The 24,478-nt window shown below is 35.6% G+C and overlaps 4 protein-coding genes, 1 non-coding gene and 1 pseudogene across 6 annotated transcripts; 4 read left to right on the top strand and 2 right to left on the bottom strand.

Annotated features, from left to right (window-relative positions):
• Positions 1–1,533: 1,533 nt before the first annotated feature.
• On the top strand, positions 1,534–4,144 carry LOC104778889 (F-box/kelch-repeat protein At1g24800-like; annotated as a pseudogene). The gene is made up of 2 exons (XR_015591515.1): positions 1,534–1,899; positions 3,055–4,144. The product of XR_015591515.1 is annotated as an F-box/kelch-repeat protein At1g24800-like (transcript).
• A 4,079-nt stretch (positions 4,145–8,223) lies between these two features.
• Positions 8,224–11,165, bottom strand: LOC109124662 (anthranilate synthase beta subunit 1, chloroplastic). The gene is made up of 8 exons (XM_010500838.3): positions 10,893–11,165; positions 10,620–10,786; positions 10,103–10,173; positions 9,966–10,003; positions 9,767–9,877; positions 9,557–9,656; positions 9,320–9,455; positions 8,224–9,223 (listed from the first exon to the last, which is right to left on the bottom strand). Exons 1-8 carry the CDS (start codon positions 11,005–11,007, stop codon positions 9,113–9,115), a joined length of 849 nt encoding a protein of 282 aa, XP_010499140.2. The 5' UTR covers positions 11,008–11,165; the 3' UTR covers positions 8,224–9,112.
• A 520-nt stretch (positions 11,166–11,685) lies between these two features.
• Positions 11,686–13,582, bottom strand: LOC104776728 (Calcineurin-like metallo-phosphoesterase superfamily protein). Its single transcript, XM_010500837.3, has 6 exons — positions 13,210–13,582; positions 12,856–13,120; positions 12,618–12,745; positions 12,390–12,518; positions 12,069–12,136; positions 11,686–11,973 (listed from the first exon to the last, which is right to left on the bottom strand). Exons 1-6 carry the CDS (start codon positions 13,405–13,407, stop codon positions 11,748–11,750), a joined length of 1,014 nt encoding a protein of 337 aa, XP_010499139.1. The 5' UTR covers positions 13,408–13,582; the 3' UTR covers positions 11,686–11,747.
• Positions 13,583–16,037: 2,455 nt separating this feature from the next.
• Positions 16,038–16,111, top strand: TRNAV-CAC (transfer RNA valine (anticodon CAC)). Its single transcript has one exon. It is a non-coding gene; the product is annotated as a tRNA-Val (tRNA).
• Positions 16,112–16,516: 405 nt separating this feature from the next.
• LOC104776727 (ENTH/VHS/GAT family protein) lies at positions 16,517–17,895 on the top strand. The gene has a single exon (XM_010500836.3). It carries the CDS (start codon positions 16,632–16,634, stop codon positions 17,772–17,774), a length of 1,143 nt encoding a protein of 380 aa, XP_010499138.2. The 5' UTR covers positions 16,517–16,631; the 3' UTR covers positions 17,775–17,895.
• Positions 17,896–21,269: 3,374 nt separating this feature from the next.
• Positions 21,270–24,157, top strand: LOC104741291 (protein indeterminate-domain 16). Its single transcript, XM_087502790.1, has 3 exons — positions 21,270–21,915; positions 22,212–22,617; positions 23,361–24,157. The coding sequence occupies exons 1-3, from the start codon at positions 21,798–21,800 to the stop codon at positions 23,986–23,988; spliced, it is 1,152 nt and encodes a 383-aa protein (XP_087358916.1). The 5' UTR covers positions 21,270–21,797; the 3' UTR covers positions 23,989–24,157.
• Positions 24,158–24,478: the final 321 nt, after the last annotated feature.

Below are 24,478 nucleotides of genomic sequence, written 5' to 3'. Positions count from 1 at the left end.
CTGATGAACTAGTGAAATCAATACTCTCTATATATAAATATATAAACATTCATAGTTTTCCCACACTTCTGTGTCCAGATAACATAATCTACATCATCTCACCAACCAATGTAACCGGTCGTCATTTTATACAAGGGGAAGTGGGTGAGGATTAAAATCTTGTGGAAAAATAATATTTTGACAAATTAAACGGTCACCTAAACCGATTTTTCTCACTCTTTTCCCTGTGAGACACGTGTACAAGATAGGTTATAGAGAATAGGTAGCTTTGGGGTCGTTGTATCTATAAGGATGTTATTGGAAGACGAAAACATATAACTAAAATGCAATTTTGATTTGATTTTCACTAATGATCTGCTCAGTCCATCTCTCTTCTGTCCACACGCTACGTTACAGATCTCGTCGACTATTCTCATCTCTCACTCTCGCCGATTTGATTTGATAAGATTTCTGTGAGTGAGATGATTTGATTAGAGTTATTGCTATTATTAACTTAAGAGAGTAAAGGTAGAAATACACAAAATCTAAGTCATGATGATATTTGACAGAAACACATAAAAATCTAATCGAGACATGCCACAAAAGACCATATAGACCTCTTTGATACTGTGTTATCGTTGCTTGCCTTGGTTGGGAGTGGTGCAACTGCACTAGATGAACTAGAAAATTGCTTTGATTTTACATTAAACTTGTTGGTAAATTAAGTGGTGTAGTGGTAATGAATGCACCACCTATTTGCACGTCACTTGTATATAAGTACTGTATGTTAATGTTAATGTTGCTCTGTCTTTAGATAAACATTTACATAAAATATCATTGTAACAAAGTTAATTATTGAAATCTAGATGCTAAGGAGTAAAGAAAAATGGAAAGAATTTGCATTTTTTTTTAAGTTGAATTTACACATACAAAAGTGAATAGAGTATATTTCGTTTTGAATACGAAACCTACTAAGTTAACATATATATATATATATATATATGTATATTGTCACCAAAAAAAAAAGACGAATCCCTAATTCATGTGTAGCTTCTTGTGTTCAGTCGAACAGTCGGAACAATGACGAGAGCCGGAAAAAAAGAATGAAAAGTATGCGCGATCTTCCACCGAAATTGGTATAGGAGAAGATACTCACTATTAGATTGTGGACTTCCAACTCAAAACCTTAATTAGCTATGAGTGGAGAGATCCATATCTTATATATACCACTTAAGATCATATGGATATTGTATCTCTAATACGCTCCCTCGAGATGATGGTTTTTCTAAGCATCAATCTCGGTATGTTCGGGCATGAATCGGCGGGCTCTGATACCATATTAGATTGTGGGCTTCCAACTCAAAACCTAGCTATGAGTGGAGAGACTCAGAGACCCATATCTTATATATACCACTTAAGATCCTATGGGATATTGTATCCCTAATACTCAAGAGGGTTTCGATAACATCTCTGAGAGCAGTCCGATCCACTTGCAAATTATGGAACGCTTTAAGCAAACAATGGATTTTGGGTAAAGCGTCAGTGGCAAGGCAAAGTTATTTAGGGTTCATGACGATGGATTCAAAGGTTTGTTCAATTAGATCCCATCTCTGCCGCAACAATGACAAGGAAGAGGAAGACTTGGTTGATATATCTATAAATCAGATATATTGGCTTAAACATGTGGAGATGTCTAAAGTGTATCACTGCAACGGGTTATTGTTATGCGTCACCAAGGACCACTCGAGGCTGGTGGTTTGGAACCCTTATTTGTTGCAACAATGGTGGATCAGCCCCAGAACAGATTTCCACAGGCTAGACAGCTATGCTCTCGGATACGACATGAAACGTAACCACAAAATCTTGAGGTTTTTGGATTGTTCGAGAAAGGCGTTTGCATGTACGAAATTTACGACTTTATGACGACCCGACCCATTTTTTAATAATAAAAAATAATTAATAATAATAAATAAACTACAACTAGTGGTCTCATATGCACTAGCCACCTAACCACAATCACAACCAACAACGGAAATAACCAATACCAATATCCAATTAAGATCCAATAATAAACCAATATTATAACATAAACAATATCCAATAATTCAACCAACAGGAAAGATAGAACCAGCAACCTAGCAATGTTTCTAATGACCCAACTCTAGCAACCTAGCAATGCCAGACAACAACCAATCGAGTCCCTAGAACATCCTCCTTTTCATCGTCTTGATTCCACGATCACACTTTGCATTTACCTGCACCATAAACACAAATTGAGATGCATAAGTATTTGATAAATACTCAGTGAGGCAATTCTCCCATCTACTGGGCTATACACGTAAGCAACAATGATTGCAATGTTCCAAACAAACAACAAACAAAACATACAAACCAGGAAAACAAATATCATCTCGCTGGAAGGGAGGTGTCGACCGACACTGGCATTGGTGTCGACCGACACTACCCCACAGTGTCGATCGATGCCATTTTGCTGGTGTCGATCGACACTCCACCTGCAACTGCGATCTGCTGTAAAGTCGAGAGTCGAATCTCGCTCCCAAACTCCACCAACTCGTCCAATACTCAAAACCTAAGCCGAAAACATCCTTAGAAACCTGTAGCAACCAATCCCCAACAAGAAAACATACAAGACAACAACAAACAAGCAAGAACAAGGAAATCAAAGGCTTAGATTAGCCATGGAAGTTTCTGACCAACAATGAACGAATACAAACTCCCAGCAAACTTCCCACACGTTTCTAGCCTTGAATCCTCACTCCCACAGCAAGATCTCTCCCAAAAAGCCTTAAAATCTCACAATCTCTCTCTAGAACCTCAAGAACAGATTTCTCTCTTTGTTTTCTCTCAAAGCGGCGTGAGACAAAACAAAACACGACCCTAGGTCGTTTTCTCCTTTTTAAACCTTGGTTCAATGGTTTCCTTAAACCAAACCGGTCCAAATCGATAATTAAATCAAACTGGTAAACCCAAAAAACTTTGGTGTCGACCGACACCACCATGAGTGTCGATCGACACCCACCCCCAAAACTCAGAGTTTTGGTTCGCGGGCATTACACTTTAGGTCATGGAGGGTTCTCGAGGTCATTCCCGACTGACAGATAGATCCTTTTCAAGGTGGTGTCTTTGTGAAGGGAAATACCTACTTTTATGCTCATGAGTCAACACGAGCACCTCGCTTTTCTGGTGGAGAGTACCTAGAAAATGGAGATTTTATGGTAGATGACTATGAGATTGAAGATTTCTTGCTCGGTTTTGATTTTACAAGAGAGATATTTGGACCGCGTCTGCCTCTTCCGTTTCACTCTTGGAGTTTAGAGGACACTGTGACCCTCTCATGTGTTAGAGAAGAGCAGCTCGCTGTGCTATATCAGGAGGATGAGGATTCTGGTATTCCATGTAACATAGTTCATATTTGGGTTACAACTAGCATTAAGCCCAACTCTGTGTCCTGGAGCAAGTTTTTGACTGTGGAAATGAGACCATTTGCCCGCACTGGTGTTCGCTTTGACCATTATATGGGTGGGACCTTCTTCATTGACGAGGAACAAAAAGTCGTTGTGGTGTTCGACATAGACGGATACCTACCCAGGGGTCCCAAGAGAGTTCATTACCATACTGCTTTTATCATTAAAGAAGATGGATACTTCAAATCTGTGAGTCTTGGAGTAGCTCCCAAAAACCCGTATAAACCTCCTTGTTCGGGGTATGTCCCAAAGATTTATCTTCCCCCACTTGTTTGCTCTTCTTCTTTTCTTCCAAGTTTAGTGCATCTCAACCAACAGCACAAAAGGAAAGAAAGAGATGCTTAGTCTTTGTTTCTTGCACATCTTAAAACTGCTCATCTGCAGATGAGTTAATCTCAGTTTCGTTTCTACTTAATTATCAGCTAATAAGTAAAACATTTCGGTTTTTGTCATGTATCTTTCTACCCCTTTTAATTGCTCGATCTTGCCACTTGTTCTTATCATGGTCGAAGATTCTTTCTTTTCGTACATGAGATGGTTAAGTGCCTTCTTTCTTCCTTAGCTTGTCCTCCTTCAAATCGTTAAGTACCTTATTTGTTTCTTCCCTAGCTTGTTCTAGTCACTTTGTTCACTTGCAAGATATACCATGTCGCATCCTCAAAAATATGAATTACTTTATAGCCGCTCTTATCTCAAAAATATGAATTACAAAATCATAACTCCTTATCTCGCCATACAATCCCAAACTCCAGGGTCCTGATTTGTGATGGTGATCAATTACTTTATAGCCGCTCACAAATGGATGATTTTTCAAAATTGTATAGTTTCAAATGCCTTGGTAGGTTAGGACATATAACAGATGTACAATATAAGTTAATAAATTTTACTAATCCCAAATGGTCAGTGTAAAAAATAACAAAATCGATAAAATAATAAGATAATAATTTTTTTGAAACCTATGTAAAATATTGATCCAATGATATTATAAATTAATAATCATGTAAATTTACATATTTATATATATATATTGATATAATAATGTATATTTCTTCTACAACTCATATCTATAAAACAATTGTTACGTTATATTTTCAAATTATAATAATATAAAATATTTTTTAACATGTCATAAAAAGAAATATTTGTTTTAAGTTGTTGTTGTTTGGAACCGCATTGTTGGTCTCCATGACCAGCATTGTAATTGCACGACGGAGGAGAGTGATATCTAAAATAAGTCCTTTATTAACCATAAAGCGAGCATAAACTATACTTCGCCATCCATAAGACGGCGAGTAAGATTTAATTTGACCCAAAGGATCAGAATACCGATAGTAACATCCTTTAAATACCCGTGCAAAAAGTGAATCCGGTAATGTGATCAAACGGCAAAGCTACTTCGCCAACAGAGCGGTGTTATAATCATCCAAACACCGGAAACTCAAACCCCCGACATCTTTACCATTACACAATTTATCTCATGCCACCGAGTGTAACCCTCTTGACTATGCAGACGAGCTCCACCAAAAATTAGAAATCGCACTAGTAACCTTCCACGTGAACTTCTTAGGTAGCCGAAAACACGACATTACAAAAGTAGGCACAGCCGTAGCAATGGATTTGATCATGACCTCCTTGCCGCCTCTTGATAACAGTCTAGCTGGCCACCCACTTGCCTTTGCTTGCAATTTTTCTTGAACAAACGAAAAAAATTTCGTCTTAGCCCCACCCATGGTTTCCGGGATCCCTAAGTAAGATCCCATCCCACCCAAATTTGTGATCCCCAAAACTCCTTTTAACTCCTCTCTCAACGCATTATCTAATGTGTGACCAAAGATTTCTGAAAATTGATTTGTTGGCCAGAAACCCGTTCATACTTCCTAAGAATCTCTAATACCACCTCGCATTGCTCCCTCGTGGCATGGCAGAAAAAAGACTATCATCTGAAAATAAGAGATGGTAGATGGTGGGACTAGCAGTCGAAACCATGATACCGGTGAGAAGTTTCATCTGTTATGCATTCCGAAAATGTGCGATAAGCACCACCGTGCAAAGAATGAAAAGATAGGGGGACAAATGATCCCCCTAACGCAGCCCCCGATAAGGAATAATGGAACTATATGCCTGACCATTGATTAAGACCTTGTATTGAACCCATGTGACACATCACATAATCCAGGATATCCACTTTTCACAAAAACCAAACCGCCATAGCAAATGTTCGATAAAAGACCACTCCACCCGGTCATAGGCCTTGCTCATATCCGTTTTTATAGCCATGAACTTCCCCTTACAAGAAGGGTTAGTCCGTAAGTCATGAAGCATTTCTTGAGCAATAAAGATGTTTTCCGAAATTAAACGACCCTTTACAAATGCTGATTGTGTTTCCAAGACGAGAGATGGTAAAATACAGCGGAGCCGCTAGCACAAGACCTTGGAGACAATTTTATCCCCGACATTGCATAGGCTAATAGGTCATAACTCCGTCATCCTAATCGGCTTATCCACTTTTGGAATAAGACATATGTTTGTCACATTTAACCGTTTTTCAAAATCCCCATTCTGCAAGAAGTAATTAACAACCAACACTAGATCTGCTTTAACCGTAGCCCATGCTTTATGGTAGAAAAGGGCAGTCACCCCATCCGGACCCGGAGCCTTATCCGGATGAATCATGGACAGTGCGTGTTTAATCTATTGTTCGGTAACCTCCCGAGTTAAAAATTCATTCGTTTCCAGAGTAATAGATGGTTGAACCTCTTCGAGCATCTCCACAAAATCCGAAGTGTCCAAGGAAGTAAATAAATCCTGAAAATAAGAGACTGCAATATTTTAGATATCACTCTCCTCCGTCGTGCAAGTACCATGCTGGTCATGGAGACCAACAATGCGGTTCCGAACTCTTCGTTGCTTTGTCTGAGCATGAAAATAGTTGGTATTATGGTCATCAAACCTCATCCACCGACTCCTGCTCTTTTGATACCAAGACACCTCCTCGTCCCTATACGCCTCCCGTAGCATCCAAGTAAGCTTCGCAACTTCATCAACCGAAGTAGCATCATTTTCCTTGAACACCGCTAATTTGGACTTAAAGTCCTCAATTGTCTCCCGCCTATAAGGTAATTGCTCTTTCCGCCAATGAGATATGGCTCGACGACATTTGGTAATTTTATCCACCAGAGTCGAAGCGGAGGCTTCCCATGGCGTAGACTCCCAACCCTCAGCAACCGCACCAAAGAAACTCTCCTTGTCCAGGCACCGTCTATCAAATCAAAAACCACTCTGACCCTGCCGAGTGTTATCCTCAATAACAGCCAAAAGGGGTTTATGATCCGACGCAATCATTGTTAGATGCTCCGTAAAAGAATCCTTAAACAAATCATGCCACTCCTCATTCGCCAAAAAAATTAGCGTTTAACGCTTTAATTGTCGTATTGTCAATTCCCTGAAAAACTAGAGAAGGAAAATAATTAGTTTTGTGTTAAAAAAAAAAAGAGAAAATATAGTGGTCTTTAAATTGTAGGGTTGTGAAAAGCAGGAAAAAGAAATAAGAAAAGTGGCATTGCCCAAAAAGTTTGGGACTGTAGATGGCAGTATTGATAAAATGGCTTCACTTGTGTAGGAGGTAGCAGCTTATACAGTTTATAGTTACTCTAATTCTAATTTGGGAGATGATTACGATTTAAGGGTGTTCATGTAATCTTATGTTACCTCCTTATCTCTCTCCGTACAATCCCAACCTCCAGGTTCTGATCTGTGATGGTGATCAGTTACTCTATACCCGCCAGAAAATGGACGATTAATTAGTTTCAAACGTGTATAGTTTTATATGCCTTGGTAGGAAAGGACATATAACAGATGTACTTTGTATTCGTTAATGCATTTGGAGCCAACCATTTTTTGGGACCTGGTTACATTACATTGCTTTCTTTGAAAAGACATACTGTATATAGTAATGTTTTGGTTTTCTAAAACACTAATACAGTAAAACCTATATAAATTAATAATGTTGGGATCAAGACATTTTATTAATTTATAGATATATTTTTAATAGTTTAACTTTTAAAAATTATGAATTGAGACAATTTTAACAATAATTTTGGATATTTAAGATTTTATGGTATTGAAATTGAATTTGTAATATTTTAGAAAACATTATTAACAATAAATTACAAATACAATTGACAAATTCACTTATATAGACATGACATACATAAAATTAAATGTATGAATAAGAATATAGATTGTTTTATTTTAATGGTCAATCAAACTATCAAAATGTAAATGATGGATATCTAAAAATTAAAAACTTAAAAAAATGTAGCTATATTTATGACATGTTACAAAATATTTTATATCATTATAGTTTGAAAATACAACATAATAGTTGTTTTGTAAATATGAGCTTCAGGAGAAACATACATTATTTTTTTCTTTACATACATATATATATATATATATGTAAATTTACATGATTATTAATTTATGATATTATGGGGACCATATTTTATATGAAGATTTCAGAAAAATTATTATGTTATTGAATTTTGTTATTTTTTACACTGGTCCGATTTGGGACTGACAGAATTTATTAATTTATAGTGTTTATTATTTTATAGAGTATTAAGTTTGGGTGGGGGGGACCTTCTTCATTGACGAGGAACAGAAACTCGCTGTGGTGTTTGACATAGACGGATACCTACCCGAGAGAGTTCGTTACCACACAGCTTTTATCAGTGGACAAGACGAATACTTCAAACCTGTGACTCTTGGAGTCGCTCCCAATCTCGGGGAACCTTTTCAGTCCGCATCCGGTCCTAGTTTTGCGAGTCGATATTGTCCCCCGGTTGTGTGCTCTTCTCCTTACCTTCCCAGTTTGGTGCAACTCAACTAATTAACTGCTCAAAAGGAAAGATAGATGTGTTTAGTTTCCTGTTTCTTTCATATCTCAACTCTCAAAACTGCTACTTCTCAGTTTCGTTAGCAAACGATTTCAGCTTTTTCATTATCTTTCTATTCTACCCTTTTTCATTCTTCCTTGTTCTTGTCATGGACCATGGTTGAAGTTTCTTGGTTAATTAATTTTTTTTTGTTTTCTCGCATTGTCTTCTGGTAGTCAATTTATCGTTCTACCCACTTTCTCACTTGCAATATTACTTTATATATACCACAACTTTGAATTATATTGCACCATCCCCACGCAAAGCATGACAGGGTTTTTAAGTATATATTGTCAGACCAATTTTGGGGTTAAACAACTTAAAATGTCTGTTTCTGCGTTTACTTACAAAGGGAATCCAGTTAGTATGTTATGTTTCCAACACCAGTGTATCAATACTATCGAGCCTTTTCAGGTCCGTCCTGAAGTGAAATTAGGTACTACTATACACATTCCAGGTAGGTTGCTGCTGAGCTAGGAACCAAATAAAAAACTGAAAGGCCCGTGGACATTTTTTTCACTATGCATGCTTGAAATCACCATAGTTTTCTCTTTTAAATTTCACAAATTAAGTAAAAAGTGGAGGAACAAATCGAATATTTATGATAGAAACAATGGGAGGCTGACCAAGCTTGTAGGAACATTTTGCATTGGCAAACATTTATTACAGGGGAGGCACTAATTCGAACAGCTGTAGATTTCCTCATTCAGGCTAAGTCCATGTCAGCTTCTCAGACTCCTTTTTCTCCACGAGTTTGATGAAATTGCGGACAATTGTCTTGCCTTCGGTTGTTATAATACTCTCCGGATGAAATTGAACTCCCTGTGGACAATTTTATAAAGACTTCAAGAATGTTCTGTTTTGAAATGGAGGAGGCAAGAAGAGATACATGAAAACACTGAGTGGGTTTCTTTTTACCTGTATATGCTTGTACTTCCTGTGACGGGCAGCCATAACCAGACCATCTTCTGTCCATGCAGTAACCTCGAGTTCATCATTGGGAAATGTATCTTTTTCGATCACGAGGCTGTGATATCTACCTACAAGGAAAGGGCTGAAAGCAAGAGACCAACAAGATTCGTTTTACTACACATTTACAGACTTATGATTAAACTTTTTAGCACAACACAGAAAATAATCTGATGATTACATTACTTGGATAATCCAGAGAACAAGCCTTCTTCTCCTTTCTCATCATAGTGAACCATTGAGCTTTTCCCATGCATAACACCAAACGGTGACCGCACAATCTTTCCTGATAAAAGTTCAAACAAAAATGTTGTGTGGATACATAACATAAAGAATAAAACCATGTTAGAACACCGACACGGGGAAATTAAGATGTCTTATTTATATGCAACTAACCTCCAAATGCTTCTCCTATACACTGCAAACCCATACAGACTCCAAATAAAGGAACACGAGGTCCGAGTTCCAAAACAGTTTGCAAGGAAATCCCAGAGTCTTGAGGGGCACCTATCAAATTCAAGAAAGGTGCTAACTTCTTCTCCAGGCATCTCAGAAAGATAGTCAGAAAAGAAATTTCAGAGGCCAAAAAACATACCAGGCCCAGGAGAAATCAATATCCCTCTTGGATTTTTACTGCAAAGAGAGGGAGAGTTATAATCAAGAAATCAACACCAGTTGAGTTAGTCAGATTACGTTATAAACAGAACACATATATAGTTTCCCTTTTCTTACCTTTTCAACTCCTCTACTGTAAGTTCATCATTGCGGTAAACTTCAAAATGGCATCCTAGCTCTCCCATATACTACAATAAAACGATACAACTCAAACTCTTGTTTGTACTAAAGCAGAAGAAACCACATCAAGCGAACTAGAACTAAGACATGAACACCAAATTGTATATTTGGGATCTAAGTGCATTATGTAAGATCTTTAACAACGAATAACCAAATCTAAAGTCAACATTAGCAACTCACACAGTCACCAATTCAAACTTTGAACAGGATTAAAAGATTCTACTTAAAAGACCAAGACTTTAGGCAGCAAAGAAAGTGATCACATAACAAGAGAGAATCTACATTACATTATAGTCTATTCTATGACCATGTCGAAACTAGATTGTATTGTGAAATAATGAGATTCTAACAATCAAATCAACATGCATACTTCAATACATTCCTATAGAATTGATTGGTTGACCAAAAACCAAAAACTATGAAATTGAGACTTGAGATAGTTGGAAAATGAAACCTGGCAGAGATTGTAAGTGAAGCTGTCGTAATTATCAATGACAATGATAGGACCATTTTGCTTAGAGGTATTGACAACAGCGGAAGGTGTGGTGGAGTTCGATGAAGCCATTTCAATCGAAGCTTTCGCAAAGACATCTCTACGACTCTTCCCCAAAACCGAAACTCCTAAAACAGAGGAAACAAAAAAATCGAAACTTTTTTTTTGATTCGGAATAAGGAACGCATCTATCCCGAAACAGCGAGAGAGAGAGAGAGAGAGAGAGAGACTTACTCGTCGGATTCGGAAGAGGGTTGAAGAGAGAAGGGTTTAATCGGCGAGTGGTGGAACCGGACTTGGGTTGAAGAAGACAAGACTTGTACAATGTAGTAGTAGTAGTAGCCGCCATTGTCTGAAAAAACAAAAGATTTTGGATTCCAAAAGAGAGAAAAGAGTCTTACGTTTTATATAAATTGCTCTGAGAGAGAGAGAGAGAGAGATTGGGGGAGTTTTTGACAGGTGAAACGGTGCGTTTTTGTTGGAACATGAACCACGTGCCTAATCAGTAGGTGAGTTTGATTAGTTTTGATTTCTTAAAGAATCTGTTTTTGGTTTGGTCAAAGTCAATATCTATATTTATCCAAATTGGCGTTTGGAATCAGTCTACTTCCAAAAAGGTACTATCGTCACTAACTACGATGGCTAACCTAACCTTAAATATAGTTTAGAGAACAAATTGTAAGCATTATTATAAATGTAATTCTTTTCTAAAATATATATAGGAAGTTGTTTCTTAATTTTAGATTTGTTTACCATCCTTACTTACGCTATTTTGTTTGCTGATGGCCTGGTTTCGTTTGTCATGTTGGTTTGAATTTTTTTTTTAAAACGACATCAAAATTGAATTTCTTTTTATCTTGACGATGGCCAAACATATTTATGGATCGAAAAAGAATTGCATTAAATTTACACCATGGTTTGGTTTAGCTAATTAAATCAGGTGTGATACATCCCATGATGAGGATGACCTCGTGCATAAATTCTCCATATTCTGCATGGACTTCAACGTATTCTCATAAGAGTCTTATTTATATGTAGAATATATATATGTGCTTCAATTGATTTTTTTCATGTGATTTACAAATGAGTTTATAATGGGAAATACAAATCAGTGTCTAACATTTTAGATGTGTCCCACTTGTGCAATATATTGCCGGAGACATCATAAAAAGCGATACCCATTTCGGTTCTAGTGATCGTAACTGACATGAAACCCTGTCCATCGTAGAAGAATTTCATATCCTCTGGTGTTGTCCAGTTGTAATAGCCTCTCCATGCCTTTGACCCACCACCACTCGTTAGAAACTGAATTGGACTGCAAGAAAGTAATACAAATATCATCCACAATTATCGGGCTTTATCCAAACACGCAACTGTAGTTTCTAATATATAACACATGATCGGTGTTACCTTTGAGATGTGCCAATATGTTGCAAGCAATGATCATGTCCGTTCATATAGAGATCAACTTTATTCGCCTGAAACAAATCCAAGAATCTTTACATGTTACTTTTATTTCTTTTCAGAACGAATTTACAACTTTAACTATTTTTTTTTCCATAAATTATTTGTTAATTGCAAAAATATTTAGTGGATTGAATAAAAATCTCAAAGTTTAGAAGTATTTTTTATATTAAAAACTAAAATTGTAAGTTCACTTTTTTCTTCTTTTAATTGCGTTTGAAACAGTGAAGATATAACTCTAATTATAAGAGTGAGAAGAAAATGAACCTCAAGAATGGGTAAGAGGAGAGATTCAAGCTCTTTTGTATTCCCATGAATAGAAGCACTCTTGATGGCATGATGACCCACCACGATTTTCCAGTTTGCTCTTGATTCTCTTAGACCCATTTCTAACTCCTACACATTATAATTAGTAACTGTACATGTGAGCGCCAACTTTATAATTAGTAGCTACAAAACTAATGGTTAAGACATATATGATGTATTCTCAAGTACCGTTAAAATGGTCTGGAGATAGGATTCTCGAGGTGATACTCCACTCCAGTCGTAAGTTTGACCATCTGGATTGAGGAAATAAGCGTCTACAAAAGGTGTTGTGTCGACAAAGAAGAGCTCTACGATCTCTGTCCGAATTTAGAGACAAGAAGTGAGAAATTAAACTCGTATATATGATTATGTAACAAAAACATGTAAGATATATATTCTACGTATTTATAAATGTAATGGCTAGTACCAGCGTCTACTATGAAAGATCTCATGCAAGTCCAACGGCTATCTATTGATTTGAGGACAGGACTCAACTGTGCTTCAACATCTCCTCTATAGTCGTGATTCCCCAACACTGAGTACCATGGCTTTTGCAAGCTAGGAGAAGTATATATATTGGTGAAGGAAAGTTGAAAGGCCGGATCGTCGATGCTTTTCATCCCACTATCGTAGATGTTATCACCCGTCGATACCACAAAATCGACATCCATCTTCTCTCCGATTCTACCCATCTATATATTTCCATCAAATTTACTAAGTATAACATATATGTATATATTATATTCTATATAGTATATGTAATTTAGTAGTACGTACGTACCTGGAGGGCAACTTGTGATTGGTTGTAGAGTCCACGCCTACCCCAATCTCCAATAACCAGAAAACCGACTGAGCCATCGGGGTTTGGTGCGTGGTCGACCGTTGTGAGCTCGGCCTCAAGTTTTGGAACCATAGATAATAATAAGAAACAGAGAAGCAGAGTCATTACTGTGCCGCCGATATCAAACTTAGATCCCATTCTGTTCTTTTGCACAACGAGCTTTATGTGATAAAAAAAGCAACGTATTTATATAAGTCGACTGTACATGTGAGTGCTAGTGGGTTTCTCGCTTGTAAGTCACATTTGGATAATATAGCGTCCACATGGTGGACCGAACAAGATTATTATAACGTATATGGCTATTTCTCTCTTCATATATTATTTATTCATCTTTCCTTTTTTGTTAAAGGGTTTAACTTATCTATATTGCTTTCCTACAACTTTAAACCAAAAAATATTCGGAAAATCTTGAACATTTTATAATTCGTTTATGGTCAGTAGTCACGCAATAATACACACATGCACAAGCTCAAAACTTGAACCCAATAGCCTTGTCATATAAAAAAAAAAATCTGACCAATTTGACCATATAATAATCTTGTTTATTTATAAATTTATTTGAATTCACCGTAAAAGAAAATACTTTATTGTTTTGATTTTTCAACCTTTGATTACAGTACTGCATGTTATATCAATCCACGTGAATCAATATATACAAGACAAAAACCTTTGAAATATAAGGAAGCTTGTGAAGTGTGATTGATTCTTAAATGCTAAGAATGCGTTTAGTATGTGAGTGATGAGTATGTTGTAGATTTATGTCTCGGAAAGAAAATTGAGAAATATAAGAAGATAAATTATGCCCATACGCAATCAGGGATGGTTTTACCTGTCATGTCTCTTAAAACAACTTGGCAGATATGCCAACTAAGCATATGTGGTCTAGCCGAATCAAACTCTCTACCAAAAGCAAAACAACAAAATAATTGCATCACCATATTATTTATATATCTTTATCTTTATTGCCTGATCTGTTATATCCAATCATATTGTTCAATTAATTCTTTCAAATATAATAATATGACCAAAGGAAAAATAAATCGTTACAAGCTTATAAAATTTAACATCCAGTTTTTTTTTTTTGTATATAAATGCACGTAAATAACATTATTTGTTTTCACTATCTTATGCTTCGGACTAGCTTGTAAACACTGAAAAAAAAAGAGTATAAGAATAAATGTAATATGCATTACTAAAATTTTGATATCACGAATTTTAAAAGCTTAAACTACCACAATGCATGATAATACAACGTACTATTTTGAGGTCGAATCTACGAAAATAAGATTGATACACACAAAAGATAGGGGAAATGGATTAAACGAAAACAAATAAATTTATGTATTTTAGGATTTCTGGATGTCAAACAAATCAAATTTTAAAAATATCTAATGAAAATCAGCAACGTCCCCCGTAAACTAAATACTAATTACGAAAACCATTTTCATATTTATCATAGATCAAATAATGTTATAAATAACTATGTTGTGTGGTCTAAACATCCGAGACATTGTGCTACAGATCCGAACTGACGGCTGCATTTTATCAAAGGTCTCAGTAAAAATGGGCTACTAGCTAGCTTGTTATAAAAAACCTGCCTAGTGCTTACAAATTATGGAATCAATTAAAATAACACGTTGACACGAATGACTAAACCTCCGGCCAAAAGGATCTCTCTTTTATTGTTTCGTGTGCCAAAAAGATTATGGTGGATAGTAGAAATAAAGATTATGATGAATAGTAGAGATGGATCCAGTGACTTTCGGAATCATTGTCGGGCTTATCATTCTCTTCTTCTGCTTAGTTTGCTTCATCACCATTGAAGCCACTTGCATGCGCCGCTCTTCATCTAGATAAGGTTTTCTTTTCTTATTGAATCTTTTTTTTTTCATCTAGCACACACATTCATTTATTGATGATCCAAATTTCCCAAAAAAATTTATATTTGAATCTGATGAGGTGTTTGTCTATTCTTGTTAGTTGTTACTAATCTGTTTGGAAAACGTCTTTGAGTTTACAGCTTTGTAACGAACAATGAACAATGTTTGAATCGAAGTAACCGGTGATCTCATATGTTCTATATGAAATTTGGATTTGAGAAATTTTCTAACGAATCTTTGGATGGATCTTGCCGTAGGTTGAGTTACATAACTTGTATGTAAATATCGTCATATGAATATAATTACATAGGATCTCTTTTATAGAAGTTGTGTATGATAATACTTTCTTAATTATTGTTAAATATAAAATTTGTCTTAAGAGGTTTATCATTTGAATTTTGTGATTGTGAATATATATACAACTTGTATGCTTTTTTTTTTCCTTTCTGCCATGCAACCTCATATTCTTTGAATCTCTATTTGAAACATAATACTTGATCAACGTGGATATGCAAATTCGATATGGCATTAGTTTTGTGAATTTATTAAATTAAGAGAAATTCCTTTAAATACCACTACAAAAGTTTTTTTTTTCCAAAAATACCATATTTTAGTTTTTTTTTCCAAAAATACCACAAATTTTTTTTTCCAAAACTATCACAAACACAAAAAATAATTTTTAAGAATCTAGAATATTTTTTTAGGTTAGGTTGACACATTTAGTTTTAGGGTATAGTTTTTAAGAGTAGGGTTTAGTATTTAGAATTTAAGAATTAGTTTTTAGTATTAAAAATTTAATTCAATTATGTGGTATTTTTGAAAAAAAAAGACTAAATTATGGTATTTTTGAAATAAAAACCTATTTAAAATAAGAAAGTTCATAAAAAGGTATGGGTGGTGTAGTCGGTTATCACGCTAGTCTCACGCACTAGAGGTCCCCGGTTCGAACTCGGGCTCAGACAAGTATTAGTTTTTCTAACGTTTTGACTTTTGACTTTATCCTTTCAACATGGTCCTGAGATTACTAAATAGCTCTCTCGGCCAACAGCTTTCCCACAACTCCCTTTTTCTATCATCAGTCTTCTTTCATTACAGTTCTAATTTGACCTCAGTTCGTTTTGTATAAAGGTTCTCTAGTAAAAAACATTAAAACAGTTTTGTACAGTAATGAAAGCTTCAGTTCTTAACTTTATCAGTTGTATATCATAAGATAAAAAGTGTATAATAATAAGGTGATGAAACCGTGTCTTCATGAGACCAGCCGACGTGCCCGAAACTAAGCAAAAACGTGTATTGATCACACGTGCCAGCTTTTTAATGTCTATACTTGTTTTAAAATTAAAAATAAACGAAAAACCGTTTACAACGGTCAAAAGCAAGGGTGGCAAAAGAATTAAAACTTAAAATAGAGACAACAAGGTAAAGCTTTTTTGGTTTGAGAGAAAGAGAATTTAGAGAGGAAAGGGCGAAAGAAGGAGGCTGATGATGAAGCTATGGAAACGGGCTTCTGGTGCTCTCAAAGACCGGAAAAGCTTGTTTTCCATCGGCTTCTCCCGGAAAACCTCCTTCCGCAACCCTGACCTTGACTCCGCTATCATCCACGCAACCTCTCACGATGACACATCCGTCGATTACCGCAATGCTCACCGTGTCTACAAATGGATCCGCTCCTCTCCCACAAATCTTAAGCCTCTTGTTCATTCCCTTTCCTCTCGTGTTAACCGCACAAGAAGCTGGATCGTTGCCTTGAAAGCCCTTATGCTTGTCCACGGTGTGCTTTGTTGCAAAGTTTCGTCCATTCAGGAGATTCGTCGCCTCCCTTTCGACCTCTCTGATTTCTCGGATGGCCATTCCCGTCCTAGCAAGACTTGGGGTTTCAATGCTTTTATTCGTGCCTACTTCTCGTTTCTTGACCAATACTCTTTCTTTATGTCCGATCAACTCCGTCGCCGCCACAGGAAACCTCAGGTTGAGTCGGTTAGCCAAGAGCTCGAAAGGATCCAGAAACTCCAGTCTCTTCTCCATATGCTACTCCAAATCCGTCCAATGGCTGATAACATGAAGAGGACGCTGATCCTTGAAGCCATGGACTGCGTGGTGATTGAGATCTTTGACATTTATGGAAAAATCTGCAGCGCTATCGCCAAGCTTCTCATCAAGATTCATCCAGCTGCTGGAAAAGCGGAAGCTGTGATGGCTCTTAAGATCGTAAAGAAGGCTACATCTCAAGGAGAAGACCTCGCACTGTACTTTGAGTTCTGCAAAGAATTTGGGGTCTCAAATGCGCACGAGATCCCTAAATTCGTTAGCATACCGGAAGAAGACATTAAAGCAATCGAGAAAGCTATCAATGGAGTCGAAGAAGAGGAAGAGGAGACAAAGAAGGAGGAGATGGAAGTAGAGGAAGAAAAAGGTATCATATTAGTGGAGAGACCGGAGTTGTTGCAGACAATCATAACCGATAAATGGGAAGTTTTCGAAGACGACTTGTGTTTCACATGTAAGGAGATTCCAGAAACTGATCAGCATAGAAAGTATAACGTGGATCCGAGTCCGCTGCCTCTTATAGTTATCGACGAGCCAGTTTCCTTCACTCACACGTTACCAGATCTGATTACCTTCTAATTTGCAATTTGATCAGATTCATTATTTTTTTTTGGGTTTATCTTTTTGTGCCTTTACTTCACTTTTGTTGAATTTGCGGATGATAATAAACATTAGCCAAACCTTAAGTTTTCTAAGATAATTTTTTAGTACACATTTTTTATTTATATTCGTATAGGCATTTGAGAATCAGTCTTTGAGATGTTAATATATGGATAAGATCGATTTGGCGGGTTTGTTTACAAAAAATAAAACTAAATTAAATCTCCTGAATTATTGTGGATCCGATATTTATAACAAATATGATACACAAGTTTTCTAATGGGTATAAATTATAAATAAATAGTTAAAAACGGCACAAAATAACTATATGAGAAACGGTACCAAAAACTGAAAATATCACTTCTAACATCGTTTATAATAACATTTTTATAATTGATAATTATCAGAGCAGTATACTCCCTACCATAGTAAAACAGGACTTATTAATTAAAAATTTTATATTAACAAATCATGATCTATAGTCTGCGCTCTATAAAGGACATAATTCTCCTTTTATATTAGCAAATTATGATCTGATATGAGCTCTTTAGAGGACATAAGTCTGCTCCTTCTTCTTCTTTAGTGCCGCTTTCTCAGCCACCGCATAAGTCAGCGGATCGGAAGTCCTAAACTTAATTATATATTCCATGTTTTCTTTGCAATGACAGATTCCATCTTTCCCTCCCACAAGTTAATACCAACCCATCCTTTTCTCCTCCTAAGTATTTTGGACCATTTGGTTATCACTTTTAGCTTGTGCTCTGCTAGGTTTTAATTTACTCAAAAAGTTTTTGTTTTGAAAAGTAATCAATCTATTTCTTATATAGTTAATAAGGCAATATAGTATTACATATATATATATATATATATATATGTTATGTAAAAAATAAATAAAAACGGCCAATATATATTTAAAGGTACATATTTGCAGCGCCTCTTTACCACTTTGCATGGTGAGTATTTTATTGTCTTTTGTTTGGTAGTAGAAAGTTAATCATTTTGATTTGACTTCTTTGATATGAAATGTTTTATAATTTGTAATGAAAGCAATAACGCAGATGATAAATCGCTATCGATCATATGAAATGGTATGGCCAAAGCAACGACTTTAAGAATAGATTATATAAATTTTATTAGTACTTTCTCATCACTAATAATTATAAACCCCAACTAAAATAACTGAAACATAAATATTTCCTAAAAATAATTTGTAAATGGTAAAAAAAAAAGGATTATACGGCAGAGAGACTAATTGGCTTCATCCACGGCTAGCTACCATTAACATCCAAAAATAGAAACATGGAGAGGGAGTGGATTCGGATTTGCAGATAATAGGATCGAGTATCGAGAGTAGGGTTAAAGGCTTTCCCCCCCATGTGGCTATGTGGGCATGCGATATAGTATAATGCTTTCTATGTAGATTAAGACGTAGAGACAATGTCAATTTTCTAAATTATATATCATATAAATTCTTTGAAGTTTCTTTTATTTTTGTTACTTTATGGGTTGTCGATAAAACTTTTCACCTCCTCCATCGTTACACCTTGAAAAGCAAAAAGCCGATGGGACCAAGTCCCATGTTATCATGACTCATCTTCGTTAAGTATCAACTAAATTAGATATAACAATGCAATGATACTTCTTATATCTTTTGTACTTCGTCTCTCATTTTTATGGATTGAAACAATTGGTACTTCTCATTTAATTTGAACAAATCATGATTGTAATAGTCTTACTTTATCGATCCAATTTTATTGTTCTTAGCAATATAGGTATATGCATGGCTGTCTCAAACTTTGTAGAGACTTAAGTTAAAAGATTTAGACTTAAGCACACTGGTGTAATTTTTTCTAGAATAATGTAATTTGAAAAAGAAAATAAACTTCTTGATTTTTAATTAAATCTCAAATTTATTTCTACATATAACTAGTAACATAATAATCTCATTATATTTTTCAAGATTTTTTTTTTTATTATAAATTATAGTCCGCTCATTTTTTAATATAACCATTTGATTGTAAATATATTTTGTCATATATATTTTCTATAAAACTTTTGGTGGAAAACGTATAATTTTTTTTTTAGTTCTTTAGCAAAGCGTATTCTATTAAATTGCAGGAGAAAATAAAACTTAAAGCATTCTGAACTTTTTGGAATGGACCATGCTCACTAAAGCTCATCATATGGATACCAATTTTCAGATCATGCTGATCTGTTTGGGCTGCAGGTTGAAACAAAAATTGTTATTTAGATTACTAGTAACTTTTGGCTACTCTCTACAAAATATAAATACTCCTGGTATAAGCCAATAAACTCTTAAAAATTAGAGACTTAATAGTCCATAGATTCTTATGAAGGTAATTAAAACATGGGAGTAGCATTTTTCTGGTTAGATAATTGGTAACTTTCTTTTTGCAAATTTAATATGCTATATAGAACAGAATGGCCTTGTTGTCAGCCGCAACTCAAACTCTGGCTGATGTGGAAATTACCTCCGGCAAGGTCAGGCTCTCAAGTCAACCTCAAAACCAAATAAACTTCAAAATCCAAAGGTGCTTGATATCAAGTTATAGAAATTAAAAACCTTTAACATGGAAAAATATATCTAATTAGCATGAGTAAAAGATTATGTGGTCAACTACGTAGTTAGTAAGATTAAGCCTCATGATACTTAAGATCCCGTTCAATTCGTTAGGCCTTGTATTTTTACTTTTGCACACCAATTCATAGCCAAGAGCTAGATTGTAAGGGTACCAACTAATCAAACTACAAGTCAATGTTAGAGAAATTTCGCCTCTTACGAGAAATAAATACTACTACTTACGAAAGACGGAATTAAAGAAAATCTTAATTGGAGAATATAAATAAAATCGTTGGGGCCAAACAAGAGTTAAAGTGAAGAGAGGAAGAGTCATATTTTCAATAGTTTCGATTTGGATCCGTGTTCCACCTTCGTTAGAACCGCGTTTATGGATCTGGTCATTGTACACTTTTTACAAAGTGGTTCTTTCGTGACAGTAAAGATCAGTCCAAGGGTCTTCATCCCGTTTAAAAAATTGTACTATAGATATGATGACACCACATTGTATGGATTCCCTTCTACGTTCCTCTCACACACACAGAGACATGAGTTGATTATGTGCACACATCACACGACATACGTAATAATAAGTAATGATTTGTCCGACTTCCAAAACATAAATTCTAACCCCTTTATATACTTGTGCTTCCTTTTGAGTAGTAAACAATAAAACAAAATATTCAAGTTTATAAGATCTCTTAATTAATTTGTTTTTCCTTGCTAAAAAAAAAACAACGGGAATAATTTGTAGTAGTTTGACAAGTATTTTTCAATTGTGGAGAAAAATATCGAGTGATATGAAATAATAATGACTTGTATTTGTTTTCTTGTGAAAGGGGATGTTCTTTTGTTTCTTGTCCAAAATATCTTTGTGGGCTCTAAGTTTCAACCCCGTTTCCTTTAGGTCACATGATGTATATGTATGCATACATAGAGAGAGAGAGAGAGAGAGAGAGAGAGAGAGAGAGAGAGAGAGAAAAGAGAAAAGAAGATGATGAGTGTATGTAAAGAAGAAGATTAAACAATCAGAGACCATACAATGCCTTCTCCAGGTAAGGTGCGAGGTCAATGAATCAATTAACAAAAAGAAGAAACTTTTCTCCAGGAAATATAAAAAGAGGATAGTAAAGGTGAAAAAAAAAAAAAAGTGAGCTGAAAACAAAAGTTGATTTCAGAAAGCAAAACCCTTTGTTTCTCCCTCTTAACTCATCTCTCTTTCTTCCTCTATTAGTAAAGCTGAGACAGCACTATCCACCAAATAAAAGTAGTAAAGAGCTCAAATCTCTATTCTTCACATGAAAAACAAAAGATTCTTCGATCTTGTTTTTCTTTTTCAGTAAGTCACACACACAGTATAATTGTACACTTTCTCCAATACCACCACCATATCGTTAAGGAAATAAAAACAAAAAGATCATCCGATGTTAGATTACGAGCACAACAATGACCACAGGAACCTTCCTACTTCATCTTCCAACGATCTTCTTCTTGGCATCAATGGAGCTGCCAAGAGAAAACGGAGACCCGCAGGGACACCAGGTTTTTAATCATTCCGCTTATGTTTTCTATATTTTTTCTACATATTGTCCATTAGGTTTTCAATAATTCAGCTAAGGAATATTTGGTTTCCGGTAAGTACTAAAAAGTGTTCTTGATATTCCAAATAAGTTATCAACAGAACTATATTCAATATTAATATTTTTAGATTGAACTTTTTTTATTCAAATAATTCAGCTAAAGATTTTATATGTGAGTTTTTTTTTTTCATATATTTCCAAATAGCTAGCTTTGATTTTCGAGCAATAATCTAAGTAAACATATCCGTGCTATAACAGATCCAGATGCAGAGGTGGTATCTTTATCACCAAGAACGTTGCTAGAGTCAGATCGGTACGTGTGTGAGATCTGCAACCAAGGTTTTCAGAGGGATCAGAATCTACAGATGCATAGAAGAAGGCATAAAGTGCCATGGAAGCTTCTGAAGAGAGAGAAGAAGGACGAGGAAGTGAGGAAGAGAGTCTACGTGTGTCCTGAGCCAACGTGTCTCCACCACAACCCGTTTCACGCACTTGGAGATCTGGTCGGAATCAAAAAGCACTTCCGCCGGAAACATAGTGTCCACAAGCAATGGGTTTGCGAGAGATGCTCCAAAGGCTATGCTGTTCAATCCGACTACAAAGCCCATCTCAAGACTTGCGGCTCACGCGGTCACTCTTGCGACTGCGGCCGAGTTTTCTCCAGGTTCTTCTTCCTTATCACATCTCCCTGTTGTTTTATTATTCCTTTATAATATGGTTTTCTTATATATATCTATATAGAAAAAGTGTGGTTAGCTTTTTAATGTTTTGTGGAAAAGCCCTAAATATTGTCTCTATGCCGATGATTTAATTTCTTAGCTTTCACATAGTTTGATTTCATTTTCTTGAAATTTTATTCATACAATTTAACTAGTGTACTTTAGGAACAATTATAATTGGGAATTTGGAATCCTTAAACTAAACCAAAGAATGCTTTCTCCGATGGCGAATAATGTTGTCACATTACAGGTGTGCTTATATATAATGAATTATATTTTCTTTAATGAGCATATAGATCTTGACAGAGCCTACCAATAGAAGTTCAGTGCTGACTGTAGCCAGATAAGTTTATTTTATATAATTCATTTAGTTTTCATATGTGAACTCACATTGACCCATTATGGATTTTCATTACCCAACACTTTGTTGTATTTATTAATACACAAGCTAAAAAGTCTTATAATCACATAATCCCTTTCCAAAGATACCTAAATCCATACCTCAGTTTTATATTATTGTCATCTTCTTTTGATTACGTACGTACTCCATCCAACATATTCGTTCCTCCTGTTTTAAACTCTAATTTATTTTAGACCATATTAACGCACTAATTTTCAAGTATATATTTAGGTCATCTAAACATACACTAATAAGTAACTTCTCTTGGTTTTTTTTTCTTTTTCTCAGGGTTGAGAGTTTCATAGAGCACCAAGATACTTGCACCATTCGGCATTCTCCACCCACTAACCACCGTCCTCTACAGCAGCACACGGACGGCACTGTGGCACCATCAAGAACCACTTCGACCACAAGCTTTGGCCCATTATTGCATGGTCTTCCTCTATTAAGGCCACCACCACCGTCCTATCAACATTCACAAGCTTTGGCATACCCTTTCAATGCTTTATCAGCAGCTCCTTTTGAAAGCCTCGAACTTCAACTATCAATAGGAATGGCAAGAACATCAGCACAAGCGAAGAGCACCGAAAAGGGAGAGACGAGTTTAACAAAGGAGAGACCGAACGAGGAGGCAAGAATGGCGGATAAAATGAGACAAGAAGCGAAGAGGCAGATAGAAATTGCCGAAACGGATTTTGAGAAGGCTAAGAGAATAAGGAAAGAAGCAAAGGCCGAGCTTGAGAAGGCTCAAATTGTTAGAGAAGAAGCAATCAAGAGGATTAATGCAACAATGATGGAGATAACTTGCCACTCTTGCAAGCATCTGTTTCAGCTGCCTGTTATGGCTGATGAGAGTACGTCATCTCTTGTTATGAGTTACGTTTCCTCGGCGACAACTGAAGGGGAATGCGAGTGATCCAATACGTTTTCATAGATATCCCCATATGAGTATGAGCAAAAGAAAACAAATAATTATTTTAAACTAAAAATGATGGTATTTTAGTGGTTACCATTTTGTGGATCTATAGATAAGAGAACAATTTTTACCACCAAAAAAAAAAAAAAAAAAAATTCTTTGTTTTCTATTGCCATTGCAGAATTCACATAAGGACTATATAAATTTTGAGAATCATCATTTTATTTGGTTTTTGGTAGCTTAACATTATAATTTGATTTTTTTTTCCACAAACAAAAAGAAGAGAAAAAAAAAAAAAAAGAAGAAGAAGAGGAAAGGTTATATGGTAGTTAATGGTGTGGGGTCCATTGATTGGTTGTAACTTTATTTGTAAAAGAAGCATAATGATAAGGTTTTAGAAAATGTTTTGTTCTCTCAGGACTAGTGGAGCATTCTATACAAAACAAAAATAATGAATGAGCATTGATTGAGGAGGGGAAGCTGTAGTAAT

The sequence above is a fragment of the Camelina sativa genome, chromosome 3, assembly GCF_030686135.1.
Source record: "Camelina sativa cultivar CO46 ecotype springtype chromosome 3, ASM3068613v1".
Taxonomy (NCBI): domain Eukaryota; kingdom Viridiplantae; phylum Streptophyta; class Magnoliopsida; order Brassicales; family Brassicaceae; genus Camelina; species Camelina sativa.
This window is presented reverse-complemented; position numbering and strand designations above follow the sequence as displayed.

Coding starts and splice junctions, on each gene's coding strand:
- LOC109124662 (XM_010500838.3), bottom strand. CDS start 11,007: ATGGCGGCTACTACTACTACTACATTGTACAAGTCTTGTCTTCTTCAA. Junction 9,456..9,556: donor TTGTTCTCTGGATTATCCAA/GTAATGTAATCA, acceptor TCTTGCTTTCAG/CCCTTTCCTTGTAGGTAGAT. Junction 9,224..9,319: donor GGAAGTACAAGCATATACAG/GTAAAAAGAAAC, acceptor AATTGTCCACAG/GGAGTTCAATTTCATCCGGA.
- LOC104776727 (XM_010500836.3), top strand. CDS start 16,632: ATGATGAAGCTATGGAAACGGGCTTCTGGTGCTCTCAAAGACCGGAAA.
- LOC104776728 (XM_010500837.3), bottom strand. CDS start 13,407: ATGGGATCTAAGTTTGATATCGGCGGCACAGTAATGACTCTGCTTCTC. Junction 12,519..12,617: donor ATCTCCAGACCATTTTAACG/GTACTTGAGAAT, acceptor TATAATGTGTAG/GAGTTAGAAATGGGTCTAAG. Junction 12,137..12,389: donor TCCTCTTACCCATTCTTGAG/GTTCATTTTCTT, acceptor GATTTGTTTCAG/GCGAATAAAGTTGATCTCTA.
- LOC104741291 (XM_087502790.1), top strand. CDS start 21,798: ATGTTAGATTACGAGCACAACAATGACCACAGGAACCTTCCTACTTCA. Junction 21,916..22,211: donor GAGACCCGCAGGGACACCAG/GTTTTTAATCAT, acceptor GTGCTATAACAG/ATCCAGATGCAGAGGTGGTA. Junction 22,618..23,360: donor TGCGGCCGAGTTTTCTCCAG/GTTCTTCTTCCT, acceptor TCTTTTTCTCAG/GGTTGAGAGTTTCATAGAGC.